The sequence below is a fragment of the Drosophila erecta genome, unplaced genomic scaffold (assembly GCF_003286155.1).
Source record: "Drosophila erecta strain 14021-0224.00,06,07 unplaced genomic scaffold, DereRS2 tig00000021-arrow-pilon, whole genome shotgun sequence".
NCBI classification, from domain to species: domain Eukaryota; kingdom Metazoa; phylum Arthropoda; class Insecta; order Diptera; family Drosophilidae; genus Drosophila; species Drosophila erecta.
The window spans coordinates 2,081,322-2,099,690 of record NW_020825198.1 but is presented as its reverse complement, the minus strand read 5'-3'; the positions used below and the strand labels follow the sequence as shown (position 1 = coordinate 2,099,690).

General features: G+C 42.2%; 2 protein-coding genes across 2 annotated transcripts in view; both read left to right on the top strand.

The window, feature by feature from the left end:
• LOC6546537 (titin) overlaps nt 1-12,845 on the top strand; it is a 122,271-nt gene extending 109,426 nt beyond the window's left edge. Inside the window, exons 30-40 of the mRNA XM_026976633.1 lie at nt 429-5,567; nt 5,787-5,828; nt 5,898-6,149; nt 6,267-7,232; nt 7,313-8,980; nt 9,047-9,188; nt 9,363-10,378; nt 10,512-10,817; nt 11,022-11,126; nt 11,185-11,742; nt 11,924-12,845. Coding sequence (XP_026832434.1) covers nt 429-5,567; nt 5,787-5,828; nt 5,898-6,149; nt 6,267-7,232; nt 7,313-8,980; nt 9,047-9,188; nt 9,363-10,378; nt 10,512-10,817; nt 11,022-11,126; nt 11,185-11,742; nt 11,924-12,114 — 10,385 coding nt within the window. The 3' untranslated portion in view covers nt 12,115-12,845. The remainder of the gene's footprint in view (nt 1-428; nt 5,568-5,786; nt 5,829-5,897; nt 6,150-6,266; nt 7,233-7,312; nt 8,981-9,046; nt 9,189-9,362; nt 10,379-10,511; nt 10,818-11,021; nt 11,127-11,184; nt 11,743-11,923) is intronic.
• A 3,328-nt stretch (nt 12,846-16,173) lies between these two features.
• LOC6546457 lies at nt 16,174-16,949 on the top strand. Its single transcript, XM_026977313.1, has 3 exons — nt 16,174-16,461; nt 16,513-16,797; nt 16,860-16,949. The coding sequence occupies exons 1-3, from the start codon at nt 16,294-16,296 to the stop codon at nt 16,881-16,883; spliced, it is 477 nt and encodes a 158-aa protein (XP_026833114.1). The 5' UTR covers nt 16,174-16,293; the 3' UTR covers nt 16,884-16,949.
• The last annotated feature ends 1,420 nt before the right edge of the window (nt 16,950-18,369 follow it).

Genomic DNA, 18,369 nt, shown 5'->3' with positions numbered 1-18,369 from the left:
AAAAAACAGTCACTCTGTAATAATATCTTATGCATGTTTAATGTTCTAAACCTTTATGTAACATAAAAATGTAGTACTAATGTCTGACCATACCATTTCAAATTTCACGCGTTAATTGTTGAAACAAATTAAAAGCAAAATTTATATCATTAAATTAAATTATAGTTTCACACTAAAAACACATTAACCACATTTCCATATATTAATCGTGATCGTCTTTAACAGTTTCCTTTACAAATTTAATTGTTTAATTTGGTTCAGTTTTTAAATGTTTTCCTTCAACTGCTGTCCATGTAAATAAAGCCTCAAATAATGTATTTTGTCCAGTTCATCGAAAGGCTTGCTTTGCGAAAGCAATGCGTGGTTTTCCGGGTTTATGCACCGTATTAAGCTTTATTCATAAAAACCTTGATGCATTTTTATAACAGGTGAACTACCAGAGGTTCAAAAAGACTATCAAATTAGAATCATTCACGAAGACATTGTCGAGGAAGACCAGCCCGAAAAGATTTTGGAGGTTAGAGTTATCGATGAAGTCGCCGAGGTGGAAGAATCACAGCCCATTGTGGAAGAGGTTGAAGAGGAGGAATCGCAGCCAGCTATAGAAGAAACGGTTGAGGACGTCACAAAACCCAAGTCTAAAAAGAAGAAGGTGGTTAAAAAGAAGACCGATGACCATGACGAACTCATCAAGAAGATGCTGGAGCAGGAAATAGAGAAGACGGAACTGGAGAAATACGAGAAAATTGAATTTGATGTTCCAAAGAAACTCAAACCAGAATTCGCTGCTCTTGAACCAATAAAGATCGAGCGCAAAGAGCAAAAGCCCACAAAGGTGACGATTCTCGACGCCACTGATGTTCCTAAAACAGTGAAGCTCAAACCAAGTAAACGTAAGGAGAAACCTGCCGAGGAACCGACTGTTCAACTTCCAAAGTTCAGACTTAAGGCCCGAATGGTCTTGGTTGAATACCCTCCGGCTCCCCTAATTCCGAAAACCACGGATATTGGGGCCATCAAAGACAATGGAGAACTATCTCGTAACATCGAAGAGGCTGAAGAAGTTCTAAAGTTCAAGCCGCATAAGACTAAGAAAATTAAGAAAATCAAGGATGATTTAGAAAAGGTCGAGCTTGAAAAGTACGAAAAATATATTAGTAGCGAGGAAGAACCAGAGGAAAAGACCCCTTATAAGAAACCTGAAAAGGCACCAAAACCAGAGCAAAAACAAGAGGATGTAAACCTTAAGCTGGGCAAGGGTAAGAAAAAGCCAATGGAGGACAACGAACCCGAAAATGTTACTCTCAAAAACATTCCGCAAAAGCCACAAGAAGCTGAGGAAGAAGTTGAACTTAAACACAAACCTAAGGAGGTTGTTATTGTTGAGGAACAAACAAGAAAGCCCAAGGAGGGAGAGTTCGTTGTGGAGCCATTTGAACCATCTGAATTCGATCGTCCTGAATACGTACCCGATGAACTTGAGCAGATCGAACATCCAGAGATGCCCGAGAAGGTTAAGAAGCCGTCTAAGACTAAGTACAAGCCTAAAGATAAGTCTAAGCCTGAGCCGGAAACCATTATATCGGAGATTGTTGCCGGGGTTCCAAAGGAGGAAGAGGCAATACCCCAACAGGATGTTAAGTTCCGTAAGCCCGAGAGAGACGCTCCAGAAGAGACTGATTCTGAATTTAAGCTACGTCCTGTACCTCAGGCTCCTAAGGCTGAAGAACCTGCCGAACAAGCTCTGGTTAAGCCCAAGGCAGAGGAGCCACTTCCCGAGGAAACCGAAGATAAGACCGTCGATGACGAAAAGAAACCAAAGAAATCTAAGCCTAAAAAGATTCAACCAAAGGAGGAGGAGACTGCAAAGGAAGAACCCGAGCAATTTGAGGTATCGGTGAAAGAGGAACAAATTCTAGTTGACAAACCCGTTGAAATTGAAAAACCAAAAGAAGTCAAGGTGAAAGAGAAGAAACCCAAGGAAGCACCTGTGTCCCAAGTAGTCGTTTTTGAAGAAGAGCCGAAGCCAGAAGAAGTACCCGAGGAAATACCTGTGGAGTACAAAATAACAACTACAGTCTTGGAGCCAGAGGATGCACCAAAGGAACATCAAGTCAAAGTCATTGATTTTGATGAGCGTCAGGAAACTACCGAGGAGGTAATTGAAGAAAAGATCGTGACGCGCAAGAAGAAACCAAAACCACAGCAACCTGAAGAGTTCGAAGTCACCTTAAAAGAGCCAAAAGAAGAAGAAATACAACCGGATGTAGTTTCAGCTGAAATCTCTTTGCCGATTGAGCAACCAGAACAGAAGCCAGAACAGTATGAGGTTGAAGTTAAAATATCTAAAACTACACCAGAAGAGCCCGATGATGTGCAAATCGCAGTCAAGGAAAAGGCCAAGACAAAGCCTGTTAAGGAAGTCAAAGAGGATGAAATTGTCGTGGTTGAAGTAGAAGAAAAGGAGCAACCAGTTGAGGAAACAGTCGAGGAGGTTGAAAAGCAGGACGAAAAGAAGAAGTCCAAGAAACCGAAATCGTACGAGTTCAAAATTTCAGAGTCCCAACCTATTGAAGAAAAGCCAATAGAAGTGGTTGAAGAAACTCCTGAGGAAACACCAAAGGTTGTAGAGGAAAAGGTTGCCGAGAAATTCGATTCCTACGAATTCACTCTTAAGGAAACTGATGTGGAAAAGGTAATCACAGTTGACGATCAGCCCGAGGATGAAACCCCTGTAGAAGTTATATTAAAGAAAAAATCCAAGGAACCTGAAGCAGTCGAGGCCGAGTTTGTAATGACTGAACCCAAGGTCGTAGAAGAAACGACTGTAGAAACTGAAATCAAACAGAAAAAGACGAAAAAACCAAAGAAGAACGAAGAGGAAGCTCAATTACAAATGAAGGTGGTCGAGAGTGAAGCCTCTGTTCCCGAAGAAGTGTTGACTAAAGCTCCGGAGAGTGAGATTGTTGAGGAGGAAGTTACTGCGAAAGAAGAGCCAAAAGACTTTAAAATTCGGGTTTCTGAAACAGAAACTAAGCCCGAAGAGCCAAGTGTTGAACAGTTCACAGTTAAAAAGCGCAAGCCGTCTGTTACTTTCGCCGACGAACCTGCCACTGAAATCGTTTTTAAGGAGAGTAAGCCCACAGAAGTGGTTACTGAGGACGCTCATATAAAGACCAAGAAGCCGAAAAAGAAGGTAAAGGATGTAGAAGCTGAGGAGCTAAAGATTCAGATCACTGAGGAACTTCCGCAGGAAATTCCCATAGTGGAGGAGGTCTCGGAAGAAGAGGTGATCACTGAAATCAAGAAGACAGCTCCAGCTGTTGAAGAGAAGACATACAAAATTGGCGTCAAGGAGACGGAGCCGGAAAAACCCGCCGATGTAATTGTCGAGGAAGAACCGGTGGTAACAGAGCCAATTGAGGAAGAACCGAAACCAGAAGTTTTCGAGGAACACAAGGTTAGAGTCATTGAGGAAACACCTAGAGAACTGGTAGAGGAAGTCATTGAGGAGGAGGTAAAGGTTATTCGCAAAAAGAAACCTAAGCCAGAAATCAAGGAGGAACCCGAGGCGGAAGTTACTGTCTCTGCTCCAAAGCCTGTCGATGAAGTGGAAGCTACGTCCAGTATTTCTATTATTCCAGAACAACCTACTGAGGATGAGGCCGCTGATCTCAAGATAACAATAATTGAAGAAGAAACACCACCACAAGAACTTGTCCAGGAAATTGAAGAAATTGAAATCGTCGAGGAACCAAAGGCCCTTGAAGAACAACCAACGGATTTCACATTTGTCACAAGGGATTCCGAAAAGGAACCGACTGTGGAAGAACTGCCCGAGGAACAGGTCACGATCCACAAAAAGAAAAAGAAGGCGGCAGTACCAGAAGTAGTCGAAGAACCCGAAGCCGAGTTTTTGGTTAAGCCAAAGACGCCTGTACAAGAAGTTACTGAAGAAGCTAAGATAACGAAGAAGGCTAAAAAACCTGTAAAGGAAGAAGAGGCCGCAGCAGAGCTTAAAGTAACTATCACTGAAGAAATTCCAACTGAACCAGAAGTTCAAGAGATTATCGAGGAAATCGAAGAGATCGCGGAAGAAAAGCCGACAGAGTATTTAATTGAAGTTAAGGAAAGCAAACCAGAAACTGTAGAAGAAAAGGAAGTCAGCTTACCGAAAAAGAAACTGAAGGCTCCAGTGGTTGAGGAGCCAGAAGCAGAAGTAACTCTAAAACCAAAGCCAAAGGCGGAAGAAGTTCAGGAAGAAGCGAAGATAGTAAAGAAAAAGCCAAAGAAAAATGTCGAAGAAGCAGTGGCCGACGAGCTTACGGTTAAGGTTGAAGAAGAGGTTATCCCAGAACCCATTGTGGAAGAAGAAGTGATAGAAGAAATCCAGATTAAAAAGAAGCCGAAGAAGCCGGAGCCAGAGGACATTGTCGATGCTGCGATTGTGAAACTAAAGAAACCAGAGCCAGTAGATGCTGAAGAAGTTGTGGCTGAAGTTACCCTTAAGCCCAAGGCGAAAAAGGAGGCTACAGAGGAAGAATATTCCGTTGATGTTAAGCTGCCAAAGGAAAAGGAGATTACAGAGGAAACTTCTGACCAAACTGTACAGCTCAAGAAAAAGAAGAAGCCACAGAAACCAGTGGAAGAAGCTGCGGACGAGCTTAAGCTACAGCAAACTGTTGTCGAAGAAAGACCTGTGGAAATTGAAGAAGAAGAGATCGTTGAAGAAGCAGTTATCATTCGCAAAAAGCCAAAGAAGCCTTTCGAGCCGACTGTTGAAGATCTCGAAGAAACAGAGTTCAGTCTCTCCTTCAAAAAGCCCCATACCATTAATGAGGGTGTGGAAGAGGCCGCCACAGTTCTGAAAAAACGACCTGTCAAACCCACTACTCTGGATGAAGCTGCAGCTGAGCTTTCTATCAAGCGTCAGGAAGAAGAATACGAAGAGGGCGATGACATCGAAGAGTTCGTCGTCAGTCAGCAAAGAAAGCCCAAGCCTTTGCAAATCACAGAAGAGGATGAGGAGGCCTACACAGTGAAGAAACTTAAGCGTCGAAAGCAAGTAGACATTCCCGAATACGCAGACGTTGAGAACGTCACATTCCGTGCCAGAAGTACCAAGACCAAGGAGGATGTCGATCAAGAGTTCAACATTGCCCTGGACTCATATGCCGAGGAGGAAATTTCCATGTCTGGAAAGGTGAAGTTAAAGAAGCCTATTAAGAAGACATTCTCTGAAGCATCCGATGAAGCCAAGATTAAGATCATACAGGACTTCGACGATGGTGAAGAACCCATTATCGAAGAAATTCGAGACGATGAGGATACCATCGATGAAGTGGAGGAGCCAGAAGAATACTTTGTTGAGGAATTGCCACCAGACGAAGTGGATTTCAAGCTTAAGCCAAAGAAGCATCCGAAACCATCCTATTCTGTTCAAGATGAAGAGGAAGAACAATTCCTAATTGGCATTCGTCATCCCAAACGCGATTCGGTCACATACGACGAGGATTCTCTTACCTTTAAGAAGAAGCGTAAGGTTGTGCAACAACTTTTCAACGAAGGTAAGCCGTCTTTTGTGACCAGTTACGGTAGATTTTAAAAAACATCAAAATGCTTTACTTTTACATAAATAAATATCTGCTTATATGATATCAGAGTGGCAAGGTAAAAATACCCAATTCATATGTTGGTTGCTAACGCTATAACAATTCATTGTTCACAACCTAAACAAAATTAAATCTTGTTTAGATAAAATAATAATGTCCAAATTTTTTGCACAGATGGAGCTTCGCTTAACATTACCAGAGAAATGAATGTTGAAGGTATGTACTCCCAGATTTAAAAGTGTTCAATGAAATATACGCAATTTATTATTTTTTTTTTTAAATTAGAATCCGAGAATATCAATGTTATGTACTCAATCTGCAACTATATTGCCGACAACAACGAGGCTATAAACCTAGTCGAAGGTGAGAAGGTTACGGTCGTTGGGCGTCACAGCTCAGAGTGGTGGTACGTAAAGAAAAGCACTACGGAAGAGGAAGGCTGGGTTCCAGCTCAATATCTGATGGAGCCCGAGGAATACGCGCAGTATGTGCAAAATAAGCTGCACGAGAAAATCGATAAGCTGCCTGTATTTGAACGTAAGTTATTGCCCATACGAAAGGTTTATTTGTCAGCCATAAAAATGATTTGTCACTGTCCGCGTTTGGTCTATTAACAAATTATTTTGTGTTTTGTTGTGATTGTCAATTGTTCAGGTCCTGGACCGGGCAAGCCCATTGCCCCAAGATTTATTGAGAAACTGCAGCCGATTCATACTCCTGACGGTTATACGGTGCAATTCGAGTGTAAGGTGGAGGGCAATCCACGACCCCAGATTGCCTGGTTCCGCGAAACTGCTATTATCAAACCCTCCCAAGACTTCCAAATGTTCTATGATGATGACAATGTTGCCACCTTGATCATTCGCGAGGTGTTCCCCGAGGATGCCGGCCAATTCACAGTTGTGGCAAAGAATGCTGCTGGTTTCACTTCCAGCACAACGGAACTGATTGTTGAAAGTCCACTATCTGATCACGGCTCTGATGCCACAGCTCTTTCACGTCGCAGCATGTCTCGTGAATCCTCGCTGGCTGACATATTGGAGGGCATTCCACCAACTTTCTCAAAGAAACCCAAAGCTCAATATGTGGACGAGAATACAAATGTGATTCTTGAGTGCCGACTGGTGGCCGTGCCTGAACCCGATATTGTCTGGACCTTCAATGGCGAAGACATTGACGACGAAGAGATTAAAAACATTCGCATCGTTACCGAATCCGACATGCACATGTATTGCAGTGTGGTGCACATCTCTAAGGTGAAGAAATCGCAGGAAGGTACCTACGAGGTTATTGCAACAAATCGCGAGGGTGAGGCACGTCTGCCAATCACGCTCAAGGTGCGCACCACCGACAAGGAGGCGCCGCAAATCCTGGAACCCTTGCGCAACATGGTTATACGTGAGGGCGAGAGTGTCGTACTTTCTACGCAAATTGTAGGTAATCCACCGCCAAAGGTAACCTGGTATAAGGATGGCAAGCCTGTTAAAAACGCCAAGTCCGACAAGGATTTGCATACCCTAACACTGATTACACCACAAAAGTCTGAAAAGGGTGAATACACGGTGAAGGCTGTGAACCCCTTGGGTAGCGTGGAGACCACTGCTAATCTAACAATTGAAGGTAAATTCATTGTTTCATGTTTAGGTTTACAAAAAAAATTTGTTAAAATATGTACTAACTAGTGTTATTTCTTAATTTAGAGCCTGCTGGCGGTAATGCTGAGCCACCACTCTTCGTAGAACGCTTTGAGGAGCAGAACGTTCCGCAAAAGGGCGAAATTCATTTGCCAGCCAAAGTTTCCGGGAACCCGGTGCCTGAGGTTCAGTGGCTGTTTAACAACACACCATTGTTCCCCAGCGACCGCATCCAGCAGGTTTACGATGGCGAGAACATCGAGCTTATCATTAAGGATGCCAATCCAGAAACCGATTCTGGAGACTACAAATGCATTGCAAGTAACCCCATTGGCAAGACTTCCCACGGTGCTCGTGTGATTGTCGAGGTCGATGAAGTGACGTTTACGAAGAAGCTTAAGAAAACCATCACCATTGAAGAGGTACAATCTCTTACACTGGAGTGTGAGACCTCCCACGTAGTCACCACCAAGTGGTTCTTCAATGGCAAGGAACTCAGTGGAATGGATCATCGCGTCGTGGTTGAGGACGGCAAGACTCACAAGTTGGTTATCAGAAACACGAATCTACGTGACTCTGGAACCTATACGTGCAAGGTTAAGAAGCAAGAAACCCAATCGACTGTGGAGGTGTTGCAACGTAAGCCAGACTTTATAAAGATTCTCGAGGATTACGAGGTAACCGAAAAGGATACCGCCATTTTGGATGTGGAGCTTACTACCGAGGCGACTGAAGTCACTTGGTACAAGGACGGCGAGAAGATCACTCCAGAAAACAAGAACGTCGAGTTCATCAAGGATGGAAAGGCTCGTCGGTTGGTTATCCGCGATGTCACCATTCACGACGAGGGCCAGTACACATGCAAGATGGAGGGACAGGAGTGTAGCTGTGAGCTGGTTGTAATCGAGCTACCTCCTGAAATCGTGAAGCCACTGACAGACGTTGCAGTGACCAAGGGCGAGAATGCTATTTTCGAGGTTGAACTTAGCAAGGGCGATGCCCTTGTCAAATGGTTCAAGAACGGCAAGGAAATCGTGTTCAATGAGCGCATTCAATTGGCCATCGATGGCAAGAAACAATCTCTGCGTATGGTCAAGGCCAAGCCGGAAGATGTGGGTGAATACTCCGTTCAGGTGGGCGACCAGACATCAAAGGCGAAGTTGACAGTAGAGGAGCCTCTCGTAGACTTTGTCATCCGCCTGCCGGATATCACGCTGGCCACCAAGACAACGGATGCCGAGTTCACAGTGCAGCTCTCACAGCCCGATGTCGAGGTAACCTGGTGCAAGAAGGGCAAGCCAATCAAGCCCAACCAGAAGCACGAGGTATTCGTTGAGGGCACTGTCCGACGACTGGTCATCCACGATGCTAGCGACGAAGATGCCGGTGAGATCAGCTGCGTGGCAGAGAACGTCACCAGCAGTACTAAGCTGTGCGTCGAGGAGCTCAAGCTGCCACCCGTCATTACCTCTGACAAGGATCAGACCATCAAGGTTAAGGAGAACGAAGACGTGACTTTCTCTGTCAAGTACACAGGCGTGCCAACGCCTGAGGCCTGTTGGACCACGCGCAAGGTTGTCGTACCCAAGTCAAAGCGGACAATCCCGACCATCGATGAGCAGTCAGCCACGCTAACCATCAAAAAGGTTGTTGACGATGACGAGGGCGAATACACCGTCAAGCTTGTCAACCCGGTGGGCGAGGCGGAGGCCAGCCTCCATTTGGTCATTATGCGTAAGTAGCCCAGCTTATATTTGAAGTTAATTACCCCGGAATTGAATACCCCAATCAAATACTTAGGCAAGCCAACTGCACCTGGCACACCTCAACCCCTTGAGATAATGCATGACTCGATTACGCTCTACTGGAAGGCTCCGGAGGATGATGGCAAGTCGGAGATTATTGAGTACATTCTAGAGTATCACGATGTAAAGGAAGAAAAGTAAGTAATCAAATTATCTATCTATTATGAAACTTCATTTTTAAAACTCCATGTTTATAATATGGTAAGGAATGCTAGTTCAACAGTCTTTTAAATTGACATACATATGTACATATATTGAATATAAACCGTACATTGAGAAAGCCCTTTAATTGTAATCATTTTTATCTAAAGATGGACTGAAATTAGAAAGATCAAGGACACCACCTACACCATAAGCAAGCTGAAGATCGACACGGACTACGTGTTCCGTTCAATTGCTGTGAACGAAGTGGGGCCGTCGCCGCCATCACCGCTATCGCCGCCCATCCGACTGGTACCCAAGGTCGACACCAAGGCGCCCAGCGTACAAGAACCACTACAGGATGTGGTTAGCGAACTGGACAAGGAGGTGACACTGTCCTGCGTGTTCGGCGGCATTCCAGAGCCAAAGGTGACGTGGAAGAAGAACGGCCAGGTGTTCGAATCGAGCAGCATACGCTACGAAAATCGCGTGGCCAAGTACACCATTGAAAAGACAACCATTGAGACTGAAGCCACCTACACGTGCGTGGCGACCAATGAGAAGGGCTCCGCGGAGACCTCGTGTCGCCTGAAACTGCAGCAGAAACCGGTTCTCGAGGTGGAGGACAAGTACTTGACGCAGAAGCTGCGCACGGGCAGCACTCTCACCATTCCAGCGGCGGTCCGCGGCTATCCACAGCCCACTGTGACCTGGCACAAAGAGACGATCGAGCAGAAGACTACCAAGTCGGTAACCATTGAGACCACGGAGACTACTTCCACCTACACGGTTAAGAAGGTGACTCGCGAACAATCCGGCAAGTACAAGGTGACGGCCACCAATGAGTCGGGCACTACGTACGTAGAGTGCACTGTTCAGGTGATTGACAAACCCAGCAGACCCCAGTCTCTGGAGATCAAGGACATTAAAAAGGACTCCATTGTCCTAGAGTGGACACCACCTGTAGATGATGGAGGTCTTGAGATTGAAAAGTATACGCTGGAGAAGTGCGACATTCAAAACAATGTCTGGATGAAGGTATCCGACTTTAACAAAGACATTAAATCGTATGCTGTTCAAAAACTGTCGATGAACGCGCAATACATGTTCCGTGTGGTGGCCGCTAATCCTATTGGCGCGTCTGAGCCAACGGAAAGTGATCCAGTGACAATAACGAAAAAATTCGGTAAGTTTTACAATCGGGAATGGAAATCACTTACGGTTTTTACATGGAACCCGATAACAAATGTGGTCAGATTATTTTAAATCAAGAATTAATACATTTTCTTTATTAAATTAAACTTTTATAAAAATAACAGAAAAACCATCGCCTCCTCGTGGGCCTACCACAGTCTCGGGTATGAACGACACGTCCTTCAATTTGGCGTGGGAGCCATCGGAGACCGACGGCGGTTCAAAGATCATAGAGTACATTGTGGAAATAAGGGAAGAGACTGAAACCACCTATCGATCGGTGGGCGTAACCCTGGGCACAGTGACCAACATCCACGTAGAGAAGGTGGTCAGAAACAAGGGCTACCTGTTCCGCATATATGCGAGAAACGAGGTTGGCACCAGCGAGGCGTTTGAGACCACGGAGAAGATTGTCGTGGGCCGCAAAATTAGTAAGTCTCAACAGCTTTTCGTTTTATCACAATTGCTTATTGCTTTCGCAAATTGCTTTCTTTTAAACGCCACTAATGCTTAAACATGCGCAAATCTAATCCCAAAACGACAACAGCTAACGATAATGAAGCCTTAGGTACGTAAGGAGTTTAAAAAGTTCAGGATGCTTGGATACTAATGGGTATTGATTTAATGAATTCCAGCGCCGCCATCGCCCCCTCAGAACTTGAGGGCCCCGGATGTCACTAGCCGAAGTGTCACATTGGATTGGGAGGTGCCAGCCCGCAACGGTGGATCAGAAATCACCGGTAAGATAGTTTAAAGAAGGTGTCCACGACATCACCTCACTCATAACTCTTCCAACAGGCTATTGCGTGGAGAAACGTTCCTCAACATCTACAAACTGGACGAAGGTCATTACACTGGATGCTCACCAGCTGCACTACACAATTGACAATCTGAAGGAGAAGTGCGAGTACTGGTTCCGTGTGTCAGCGGAGAATGAGGTTGGATTAGGTGCACCAGCCGTCACCGAGAGCATATCGCTCAAGACACATGCTAGTAAGTTCTTATTGGCAGTTCCTAATTGTGTATCCTATACTGAATTTGGTTTCCTTACAGCCGTACCCTCACCACCCACCGGCCCACTGGAGGCGCGCGTTCTCGCCGTCAATGCCCACATATTCGAATGGGGTATACCCGAGTCAGATGGAGGTGCGCCTCTGCTCGGCTACCACATTGCTATACGGGACATGAAGAAGACCATGTGGATCGAGGTGGGTCGTGTGCCAGCTGGCGTGCAGAAGTTCCAGATCAGAGACCTGCAGGAGAACCACGAGTACATGATTCGCATATTCGCGAAGAACGAGATTGGTCTAAGTGAACCTCTGGAATCGGAGGAGCCCTACAAGGCAATGACTGCTGGTAAGTGGCAACTGTCGAATATACATAGGCTCACACTTATCAAAAACAACTATTGGTCAATTTATTGATTGTTGGTTGATAGGTGTAACCTATTTTACAAGTCGCTTCCAGGGCATGGAAATGGATCTGCGATCTTGACAAATAGTCATTACTTATATACATTTATTATTTTCAAAACCAGGTCATGAGATCCTGCCGGACGAGCCGCGCACGGAGATGAGTTCGTGCAACACCTCCTCGTGGCTGCGTGACCACCACATGGATGCAGATATTCATTCGTATGCCCGCGGCAGGCTGCTTCAACGCGATGAGTACTTCTTCCGGTTGTGGGCTGACTTGCCCAAGAGCAAAAAGAAGAAGAGCTCCAAATAGTCGATGAACGACAACGAAATAAGAAACACTTTAGTCGTAGGTTAAGCGTATTTCAATTGTATTTTATATATCAACAACACAATGGGGAGAACCCCCTTGATTTTATAGCTTTTTGTACTTTAGTAAAGATGACGAAATGTGAGGATGGTGTAATGTAATGTGGCATCCCATTGATAGCGATGCCCACGACCCCCGATCAAAGAGTGCGAGCGAAGAATAAACTTAATGCTCGGGTGCGTGGGCGTGGCTCAATGCCTTTGGATGGCCATTACGCCATTCAATTAACGGACATAATTTTAGATTTTTCATTTGCATAGAGTTCCTTTTTGGTTTTATATTGTTTTACTTGTGCCTTATTTTTGTAAGCTGTGATAAATCTATCAAAATCGAAAGCGTCAAACGAAGCAACAAAACATTAAACTGAATAAAAATGCCACCAAGCGCCAATCCATCGGCATCGGGCAACGGGAGCCAACGAGCCACAACCCTCCAAACGCCCAATGCCATCTCCATCCCAGCCAGCGTAACTCAATATCCTCTCGGGAGACAAAACAACAAATGGTGCAATTCGATATGAGTTATTCCTGGGGAGTGTGTTGCGAGTCGCTGGCTGCCGTTGCCTTTGTCCTGGATTCGCCTTGGTTTAAATTTATGGCATAGGAATATGAGAGGGAATATACTCGTGTGTCTTTAAAGTTACCAGAGCTAAATAAATAAATTGTATAAAATATAACAAAGCATTTTTACTATGCTACAGCCCTGTGGGCTATTGGAATAATATATGCTTGAAGTGACCATACAATTTGAGATTGTCAGACAAGGATCAAATTAAATCAACCCAACGGAATCAAGTAAACAAAATAAATTAATCGAAGAATTTTCAATGAATTACGACTTCAAGTGCTTTCTGGTTTGGCGGAAGCTTTTTGACTTAATCTGAATTCTAATAATTAATTCATTAGACTTGTCTCCCGCCGCATAACTTTGTGGAAAACTTTTCTTCGGGTATTTTCGAATTGTAAAACTTAAAGCGCAGGTCTGGACTGGAAAAACAAAAGCTAAAACTCCCCGGTCCACATGCGTGAGTCCAGGCGGTAGAAACTTATCTGGTGACATGGCACAAATGCTGCATAAACTTTCCAGCAGAGAATTGTGTGCAAATTTAATTAAAGTTTTTGCGGTTGCCACTAATCAAAAGATATTATCTTCACCGAGGAGCTGAGATGTAACTCTCTGTGCGGCTAGCCGCAGTAATTTGAGCCAACTTTTTGACCAGAAATGTCTGTGATAGGACTGACCTTCATATGCGCAGAGGCCCATAAAGCCATAGCATATTTCCGGCACATCAAATTGCAGAAGCAAACAAAGCCGCCAAGCACTTGCAGGGCATAGTCTCTTTAGCCTGTTATTCAGTTATTAATACACTAAACGATTGAGAAGGAAACTGAGGAGGAACAGCTCAAAACGGAAATTTCATTTACTTATTACGTTTCCGACCATATAAAGTAAATATATTCTTGATCAGGATCAATAGCCGAGTCAATCGTCGTAAACGACTATCAGTCCGTTTGTCCGTCTGATATTTTTTCATTTTTTGATTAGTCTTTTAAATTTCTATCGATTTAGCAACAATAGTTCTGCCTCGCCCACTCTACCGCCCACAAACTGCCAAAAACTGTCACGCCCAAACTTTTGAACAATTTTTTTTAATTTCTTAATTTTATTCGCAATTTTTACCGATATTCCAGAAAATTATGAAATTTTATTCGCACTTCCACTAGCTGAGTTACGGGTATCTGATAGTCGGGGATCTCTACTATAGCATTCTCTTTGTTTTTAAATTATTAAGTAATTTTTTTTGATGTGATGATGTTGTAGAAATTTAAAAAAATTAAGAAATGTCCTAAGGCTGAAGTTCTATACTCCATAACTCAACTTATCTTAATCGGATTTTGAAGTGGCATACCTCTAAATGTTTCTGGCGCAATTCTCTAAAAATCTGCATTCAAATTTATAAATTTATTTTTTTAAATTTTTTTTGTAATTTTTTTGATGTTATGATGCTGCAGTAGTTCAAAAAAGTTAAGAAATGTCCTAAAGCTGAAGTTCTAAACTCCATAACTCAACTTATCGTAATCGGATTTTGAAGTGGCATACCTCTAAATGTTTCTGGCGCAATTCTCTAAAAATCTGCATTCAAATTTAAAAATTTATTTTTTAACATTTTTTTTGTAATTTTTTTGATGTTGCAGTAGTTCAAAAAAGTTAAAAAATGTCCTAAAGCTGAAGTTCTAAACTCCATAACTCAACTTATCGTTATCGGATTTTGAAGTGGCATACCTCTAAATGTTTCTGGCGCAATTCTCTAAAAATCTGCATTCAAATTTAAAAATTTATTTTTTAACATTTTTTTTGTAATTTTTTTTATGTTATGATGCTGCAGTAGTTCAAAAAAGTTAAGAAATGTCCTAAAGCTGAAGTTCTAAACTCCATAACTCAACTTATCGTAATCGGATTTTGAAGTGGCATACCTCTAAATGTTTCTGGCGCAATTCTCTAAAAATCTGCATTCAAATTTAAAAATTTATTTTTTAACATTTTTTTTGTAATTTTTTTTATGTTATGATGCTGCAGTAGTTCAAAAAAGTTAAGAAATGTCCTAAAGCTGAAGTTCTAAACTCCATAACTCAACTTATCGTAATCGGATTTTGAAGTGGCATACCTCTAAATGTTTCTGGCGCAATTCTCTAAAAATCTGCATTCAAATTTAAAAATTTATTTTTTAAAATTTTTTTTGTAATTTTTTTGATGTTATGATGCTGCAGTAGTTCCAAAAAGTTAAGAAATGTCCTAAAGCTGAAGTTCTAAACTCCATAACTCAACTTATCGTAATCGGATTTTGAAGTGGCATACCTCTAAATGTTTCTGCCGCAATTCTCTAAAAATCTGCATTCAAATTTAAAAATTTATTTTTTAAAATTTTTTTTGTTATTTTTTTGATGTTATGATGCTGCAGTAGTTCAAAAAAGTTAAGAAATGTCCTAAAGCTGAAGTTCTAAACTCCATAACTCGACTTATCGTAATCAGATTTTGAAGTGGCATACCTCTAAATGTTTTTGGCGCAATTCTCTAAAAATCTGCATTCAGATTTAGAAAATTTTTGTATTCGATTTTTTTTTAATTTTACAAGTTAATCGTAGAGTACATTTTTATAGATTTGCAAATATCTTTTTGCCACGCCCAGACCTTAAAAAAAAATGGTATGATTTTTTATATTATAATTTTTTTTCCCCAATTTCTACCAATATTCCAGATGTTGAAATTTCTCGTTTGCACTTCCACTATCTGAGTGACAGTGTGACTTGTTTTTTTCTCTGAGGGACCGGTCCTTCACTCAATTTTCCTACCGTTGTTATTGTGCGAAATTGAAAGCTGGTAAGCTCCTTTTGACGCTTTAAAGACGACATCTTCAAGTATTATGCAACATTTTCCACACACAAATGGATACTTCTGCTTGTGCGACCCCATTAGTTATGGTTTATTAAGGTGAAGACGAGTCGGAAAGCTCTCTGCCGTAGTAACACAATTGTAAACTTGTAATAGAATTTGGCAAGTTCTGTTGAATGCATATAAAAGCAAATTACACATCAACTTTATGGTGTGCACGTAGAAAATTGAGGCCCATTCTGGTTTTTCTTTTCCTATCGCACCACCTCCCCAAGTTTTTCTTCCTTTTCTCGTTGGCCATGTCGACGCTCGTCAAACGTGATGGCCTAGGAATAAAAACACGAAATAAAGACGTAAGAAAAGACAGTAGAAAGTTTGCTTAATTACTTCCCAAAATAATAAGGATGACTTCAGAAGAACAACAAAGACGTTTGTTTTGCAAATTAATTTAATTATCAACTTGTGAGCCTGAAGCCTACCTAAGGAAATAGAGTTTGGAATCTGACTTCATGAAGTGTAGAGAAATGAGCAGGCTTCGATTGTACTATTAGTGTTCGGATGAACATCAATATTGAAAGCTTAAATTTTTAACAAATTAAGAACGAAATTTATGTTAAAAATTGTATATAATATATGTAAGGACATTTTCAGGACGTGTGTTCATCTTATAATTTTTGTTTTGGGCCAAAATTGTTATGGTTTCATTTATAAAAAGTGCAGTTAATCAGCGCCATGGGAGCATCGAGAGTTAAGCCCTTCTCTGACGCGGAGTGCAAAGCCATGAAGAGGTTCATGAGGAGTTACAGGAAGAACCATGCCGACCTAGACGAAGACGAGGTGAAGAGGTCAGGAGAAAATGCCTGGGGAAAGCTTATGCCCCATCAAAAAAAGCATTTTGAAGTGAGTATGAGTATTTATGTTCATACAGTATTTTTAGCGCCAATTGAGCAGGTGAGACCCAAAGAAATCTCCGTAAATAGAGTATTGCCCGCCACCAGAAAAAAGCCTGATAAGCAGAAGAAATCAGTGCCCGGTTGGCGTTATCATGTCAGGAAAAGAACAATGTTCAGGCCTAAAAATAATCTTTCGAGTCCTGTAATGAGCGGCGCCTTCATAGGATTTCTGCGCGAGTACCATAGAAGAAACGCCAGCTTAGACGTAAAGAAAAGGCTGCAAAGAGCAGCCAAGATGTGGTCAAAACTCACGGAAGCTCAAAAAAGCAAATTTCGAATGATGGTAAGTGCGTGTTTAAATCACAAAAACCATTAGTTCTTATTCTATACCTAAATCTTTTAAAGGGAGAGAGGAAAAGAAGGAAGTAGCAGAATTCAACGGGTTGTTATTAACACTTGTAAATGAAGAATTAACAATAAATTATCTTATAAGCACTTTTTTGCAAATTTACCAAATACATGGTATTGTAACAAGTTAACTTATAAAACAGTTTTATTAATACTTATTTCCTTAACTGAACTATTCTGGCAGATTTAGCAAAAAGCCATAAAATGTTACTTACAGCTCATGTTTATTACGCCATTGCATTAGCCCCCCATGAGTCGCTTGGTCAGACATTAGCCTTGTTAAAACATCCGTACTCACTTACGATGCGCAGCATGGTCAGGTTTATTCCCCAAATAGTCAGGACGAAGCAGCTGTATATATGTGTAATTGCCCGGACCAAGGAGTTGTCGGCAATAAAGCCAGGAACAAGTTGACAGGCCCATACATGCCACAAAGTGCAGCGTCATAAAAGATATAAAATAAAATAAAAAACGGAAAACTTCCGGAACGATCTGCAGTGGCATCAGGATCAACCGATTTCCGTTGAGTAAAGTGTGCAAACATTTAAGAAACATGCCATAAACGGTATGGAATTACTGTGCCCAGAGCAATGCCACTCGCACTCTAACTACAATTCAAACTGGTTTTAGACGACCATTACGAATTCAGCTGGCGTATTTAACGATTTAAATAACAATACAATTTCAGCTTTTTTGCGCCCAACTATTTGCGAACAGTTGAGGAGAATCAATATGCCCGATTGCTGCTGGCTCCCAGCAGAGCAGCATATTGTAAATATAAAATATTTATTGCCAGATTGCACACGCATCCCACAACTGCAGTTGGTTTTATTCACCAGCACCTTCCTGCACAGAAAGGAACCGGTTAGTAAAAAAAGAGCGGCTTTGAATGTATTTATTACCCTATTTATTCGAAGCCTTCGAATGCTTAAAATCCTTTCTATTATTATGAATCTGAAGAGAACCCCAAGTCCGTTCCACATACAATTTAAAATCCGTGGATCGTCAAAACTTCTTTCTGTGCACCTGATTCTTTTCACAGACACATATACAACACACCCCGTCCATTCAGGCGCTTCCTTCCCAATGAATGCATTGCATTGAGAGCATCCGCAGCAAGAACATGGAACTTTTTTTTTTAACTCGTCCTCCTTTTTCCATACATGCATTCACAACCCTTGGTGGCCACACTTTGAGCCAATTCATTACATTTACCAGAACACCAATTTAAAATTTAATAGAGACATTTCTGTACAAATTAACAGCAAATATGATTGCACTCCCTTTCGTTTCTCCTGCCATTTAAAAATCAAGAGAGCTGAAAATTAAATTTCACGAACTGTTTTCACATGTGGAGGAGGTGGAAGAGCTGTTGCCGTGTAAAGACTTTTAGTGGCTTCCGCCGTGGCAGTCGAGCAATCCAAAAACTAATGAAAGTTCCTTCCTCTGTCACCCCCTGACCACCACCGAATATGTACTTTCTTCACACATCTGATGACATCGTGCG

Coding starts and splice junctions, on each gene's coding strand:
- LOC6546457 (XM_026977313.1), top strand. CDS start 16,294: ATGGGAGCATCGAGAGTTAAGCCCTTCTCTGACGCGGAGTGCAAAGCC. Junction 16,462..16,512: donor ATCAAAAAAAGCATTTTGAA/GTGAGTATGAGT, acceptor CCAATTGAGCAG/GTGAGACCCAAAGAAATCTC. Junction 16,798..16,859: donor AAAGCAAATTTCGAATGATG/GTAAGTGCGTGT, acceptor AATCTTTTAAAG/GGAGAGAGGAAAAGAAGGAA.